Consider the following 5,781-nt stretch of genomic DNA (forward strand, 5'->3'; position numbering starts at 1 on the left):
GGGAGAACATGCAAACTCCACACAGAAAGGACCCTGGTCACCCGGCTGGGGAATCAAACCCAGGCCCTTCTTGCTGTGAGGCGACAGCGCTACCCACTGCGCCACCGTGCCGCCTATTTTGATATTACGATGTTTTAATACTGGTTTCTGGTTGATGATTCAAGATTTTTGTTTTTTCTTAGAACCTCAAATATTTTGTCTTAAATGGGAAAGAAAAGTTTCAAGTGCTGTGAGATTAAAGCAGGGGCCAGTATTCTTATCCGCCAGCACGTCTGCAGGCTTTTTATTCCAGCCTTGCAGGAGCTCACCTAATATATCACATCAAGTGTTGAAGAAAGCAAATGATTAAACAGGTGGAATCACAGTGCTTCTGCTCGAATGGAATGAAAACCAGCAGCTACACTGGCCATATCGGATTGATGACCCCTGGATTAGACCATGAAGACAAAATGCTTATACAAACCTCTTGAGGCTGTACACACCACTATCTAATGGGCCTGTTATTCTATATAGAACTATATATACATTATTAAACATATGTAAGAGTGAACGTAGATTCTTGCTCACTTTCTCTCTCACTTTTCTCCCTCTCTCCCTCTCCCTCTCTCTCTCTGTAGTGATAGTGATGGTGTGCGGGTGCAGGTTGGTGCTGGTGGTGGCTCTGCTGCTGTGTTTGGGTGTGCAGTTGTCTGTCTCTCAGCACTGGTCTCATGGCTGGTATCCTGGAGGAAAGAGAGAGATCGACTCCTACAGCTCACCAGAGGTATCAGCACACGTCACAAGAGCATCAATAAGATGCACTCTGACCAAACACCTCCTCGTTTCTACACTCACTGTGCATTTTATCAGCTCCACTGACCACATAGGAGCACTTTGTAGTTCTACAGTTACCGACTGTGGTCCATCTGTTTCGTACTTACCCTGTTCTTCAATGGTCAGGACCCCCACAGGACCCCCACAGAGCAGGTACTATTTGGGTGGTGGGTCATTCTCAGCACTGCAGTGACACTGAGATGGTGGACACTGACATAATTCACTTGTTAGCTCCAAATCGAATGCTCCTAATCCAACTAATCCAGGAGCATCAGGATGTCAGAGAAAAGGATCAGGTTAATAGCTGAACTCTATGGATTATGGATATCAGGGCTGGCCATCCTAGACTGAAGAGGCTTTTCCATGAAGTAACCAGACTGACCGTGTGATTTAGCTCAAGTCTCGGCTTAACTGCCATCATTTCCTGGGGATCGATATAAATCAGCTGAATCAGGGGTGGACTTCATGTGGAGTGTAGAAGTGATAACTTGCACTTGAGTACTATAGTAAAGGAGATACTGACCTGCATTTTGACAATGGATAGACATTTTCTCACTTGCTGCTGAATTTATAGTGAAAAGTAGATGGTCTATTACACCGTATATTATATTAAATTATATTTTATTTTGTATTAAGTGCCGTCAAGTCATTTCCAACTCCTGACAACCATATCTAAATTCCTTGCCTTGTATTGTGGCAAATCTTAATGACTCTTAATGGCAAAACAGAGAACTCTCATCAACATTTATAAGTGCAGAGTATTTGTGTACTGGCCACTTTATCAGAAACCCCTTCTTAGTAGCTCCACCTTGCTGATGTACAGTTAGACACTGTAGCCTTTCTGTTGATGCACAGTGTTAGTTATCCTTTTGCCCTTCATCAATGGCCAAAACAGACCACCTACCAAATAATATCTAGGCAGCAGTGCTCCTATGGTCAGAAACTGACCAATGATGAATATGACAGAGGGGGGCTTATAAACTGCTCGGCAACAGATGAGCTGCAGCCTGGAGCTATACACCTACATAGTGTATAGGTAGGAGTTTCCAATAAAGTGGCCAGTGAGTGGAAGCACAAGGCAGGCCTTTCTAATAAAGTGGCCAATCAGTGGAAGAACTATGTAGGTGTTTCTATTAAAGAGGCCAGTGAGTGGAAGTTCAAGGTACGTGTTTCTAATAAAGTGGCCAGTGAGTGGAAGTACTAGGTAAGTGTTTCTAATAAAGTGGCCAGTGAGTGGAAGTTCAAGGTAGGTGTTTATACTAAAGTGGTCAGTGATAGTAAAGTGGACACTGAGGTAGATGTTTATACAAAAGTGGCCAGTGAGGTAGGTGTTTCTAATAAAGCGGCCAGTGAGGTAGGTGTTTCTGATTAAGTGGCCATGGATTCTAATATTTTCTTTATCTATGCTATGGTTTTGCCAGATGTCGGGGGAGATTAAACTGTGTGAAGCGGGAGAATGCAGCTACCTGAGACCCCTGAGAACCAACATCCTGAAGAGCATCCTGGTGAGAACCTGACCTGTTATTTCTGAATGTTTATTTCAAAGGGACATTATATAAAATATGTATATATATATATATATATATTCCCGCTGTTGGTTTGTTGATGACCTGTTGATGTTTTGCCTCCCACAGCTGGATGCCCTCATGAGGGAGCTCCAAAAAAGGAAGTGATGTCACACTGCAGCATCAAGGCAGTTACCATGGAAACCCCATCGTGGGAACAAGCACATTTGTTTACGTTTATGTTATAGTATTTCTTAGCTTTCCATTCTTCTTTTGCGAATCAACTCTGTTTGTGCATCATGTGACCATTTAGCACTTCAATAAAATCTTTATTTTGGTATTCTGTCTCTTGATTAAATGAAGCCTATCATAAACTACCCTGCTGACAGCGTCAAGGACTCTGGTGGTTTAACAGGTGTTCTGGAACTGATTCCAGATGCATTGTGTCCTAATAGCATCTAAAGGTGTCCTACAGGAAACTAGTGGTCTCTAATGATAACAATTAAGCCAATTCCCATTAGAAAGCATCCTAATGTCCTAATCCTAATGGTCTTTTTTCAGTAGGGTGAGGTTTCTCTGTTTTGATGTACGACTCTCTGCAGTGATGGGAGTTGACTATTTGACAAACACTGTATGTTGGAACATCAATACAAGCGTTTGGATTCACATAAAATGAAGTTGGCGCTAACTGATCTTCAATAGCAAATGCTAAGTAAGCCTTATTGGATCCGGTGGATCAGGATCACGGATGGTGGATCTCCTGGAGGGCAGCTAAAGAAATGAAAGACTTTAAAATCACAGTTAAACTGCTATTCAAATACATTTTAAAGCTCAATTCATCATTTCAGATTTTCAAAAATACAAACTGCTGTTCTTTCCAAGTCAAAAAGACAGGCAGCTTTAATGATGCTCAGAGTTAGGCTTTAAGCTGAGGGACACTCTTAAAGCACCAAAAGGGTTCTTCTATTGTTACCATGAACCGTTTTTGGTGTTTTTTCAAAAAAGTTCTATATAGAACCATCTATAGCACATTCTCCATCAATCTGAAGAATGCTTTCATAATGCTAAGAACCCTTTAATCACGCAAAGGGTTCTTTGATTGTTCATGGTTCTATATAGAACCATTCTCTTTACTAAAGAACCCTTGAAGAACCATCTTTTGTAAGAGTGTAGGAGAACAAGGCTGCAGAATCAAAGAAAAGTCAGACGTTCAAAGAAACCAAGGATGCGAACGAAAGAAGTGGCCATGGCTGAGTAATGTGGCCTTTTTTGAAGCACAGTTCTTTTGTGCATGTGGGTCAATTTAGGAGCTGATCTGTTCAGACTGATGTCTCATACAGATCACATTCAAAAGATGTTGTGAACAGTAAAACAACTAAATCGAATGAGAGAAAATCAGATTTGGGTCACTTTTACCGCCTGTGTGAACGTAGCCTCAGAGAGATTTTTAAAAATGTGTCTTTGCTGAATTTTAAGGGCTATTAGTTCTTGGCCTAAAGCAGTTGTGCTTATTAGACTTAAAAAGAACTGCTTTTTCCAAATGTGCTGTAACTTGAAGTTTATCAAATAGCCCTCTGGTAGAATTTTAAAATGTCTAAATGCTACAGTCACAAAAATAGAAAAAAAAAGCAAAAATCACTTTTAGTAAAGATAATGATGTCCCTCAAAGACAACTGGCTTTCAGTGTTTCTAGAGTATCCAGTGGTGGAATTTTGTTGTTGTGTCATCACAGCTAATGTTGTTTGTCATGATACATGTCTTTGGGTCATGTCATGTATATTACTATGTCATTAAAAATATCTTTTAAATTTCAATAATGAAAAATGGACAGAAATTAGCAAAGATCTTTTTTCAGTATTTTTGGCCGTAACTTATTTGCTATCTTCTCTGTAGTGGGAAATGTAGGTTTGATCTGTTTTGGACATTTGTTTAATGAGAAATCAAAGACAGAAAGTCAAACATCAAAAATATCTAAACTTGTGAATGAAACTGACGGTTAGCTAAAAAGAAAAAAATCTGTGCTACAACAACAAAGAACTTACCTCCGGGTGGATAAGGCTGGTCTAACATCTAAATGCTACATATAAATCTAAATGAGATACTGGCCCAATCCTCCCCAATCACCCCTCGCCCCTACCACTTAGCCCTTAGCCCTCTGTTTTGCGCTTTCTCGTCTAGGGGTAGAGTGTCCCGATTCTTGTTGAGATAGAGGGGTAGGACGAAGAGTTTGGGCTACATGGCCCTCCAAACGGAGGTTTTTCAGAGACTCCAAACAGAGAGTTAAAGAAACTGGCAAGAGACCAAAGAAACCCACAAATGTAAGTATTTTCTCCGTTACAGAAAATATGATAACCATTGTATTATCTTAGTTTAATGTTGTTTCAGTGTATTATGGTCGTTTTCGTCATAACAAGCATAAAAAATCGCTAATAGCATGCTAATGTCTCGGTAGCTAGCTAGCTAAGTTTCCTGTTCCACCTTAAATAGTCCAGCAGTATTGGTGCCTGTAGCGCCAGAATGTAACTGCTGCACCATTTAAAGTGGAACGGGAAAATTCGAACAAGATATCTGACTTCAGCTTCGTAACACCAAAGAATTAGCGGTGGGTGATAATAAATACTGTCCCCCCTCTTTGAAAGCATAGGATGCCCTAAATGTAACTTCAGCCCAGCAGTGAGGTTGCTAAACTATATACTCCTAAAGCCGTTGTTGTTGATGAATCTGTATGCTACTGAAGCTGTTCTGTGCTCTTAAATGCTATTTTAAACTGATCTCCTCTTCAGGCAACTTCACCATTAACCATTACTGTAAATAGTCTCAGAGTCAGGGCTGGACAGTAAATAGAACCAAGAACACTTAAGGAGACCTTTGCATGATTAAACGGTTCCTTGCATGGTGAAAGCATTCTTCAGGTTTACAGAGAATTTGCTGTAAATGGTTCTATATGAAAATATAAGAAAAGGGTTCTTCTATTGTTACCAGCGTGACATCGTAAGAATAGAACCCTTATTATTTATATATAGATAGATAAATAAATACTTCATTTATCCTGAAGGACATTTAGCTGCCAGTTGCAATCACACAACACAGGACAGTAATAATAAGGGTGAAACATTATACATGAAAGAATAAATATAAAATCCTATCTACGGGCATATACAAATAAAAGTACACAAAAATCTGGAATATGATCTATAACCTGAGATGAGAAAGGCAGTGAAATAATGACTGTACAAGGAGGCGCAGGTTACGGCATATAATGACAGTACTGAATAAATATGTGCAGATATTGGTACTGAAATAAAGTGTCCAGGTGTGGAGTGTCCAGATGTGCAAAATTCGCGATAGGGGGTACAGAAAGTGCAATATGTACAGTAAGGTGTCCATACGTGCAGATGGATAAAATGATTTAGCATTCATAGATTCAGATTCAGTCCTCATCTCTCCTCTTCCCTCTTCTCTT

General features: G+C 40.0%; 1 protein-coding gene across 1 annotated transcript; it reads left to right on the plus strand.

Moving 5' to 3' along the window:
- Nucleotides 1-625: 625 nt before the first annotated feature.
- gnrh2 (gonadotropin-releasing hormone 2) lies at nucleotides 626-2,635 on the plus strand. Its single transcript, XM_036588159.1, has 3 exons — nucleotides 626-763; nucleotides 2,235-2,318; nucleotides 2,448-2,635. The coding sequence occupies exons 1-3, from the start codon at nucleotides 626-628 to the stop codon at nucleotides 2,484-2,486; spliced, it is 261 nt and encodes an 86-aa protein (XP_036444052.1). The 3' UTR covers nucleotides 2,487-2,635.
- Nucleotides 2,636-5,781: the final 3,146 nt, after the last annotated feature.

The sequence above is a fragment of the Colossoma macropomum genome, unplaced genomic scaffold (genome assembly GCF_904425465.1).
Source record: "Colossoma macropomum unplaced genomic scaffold, Colossoma_macropomum, whole genome shotgun sequence".
Classification (NCBI taxonomy): domain Eukaryota; kingdom Metazoa; phylum Chordata; class Actinopteri; order Characiformes; family Serrasalmidae; genus Colossoma; species Colossoma macropomum.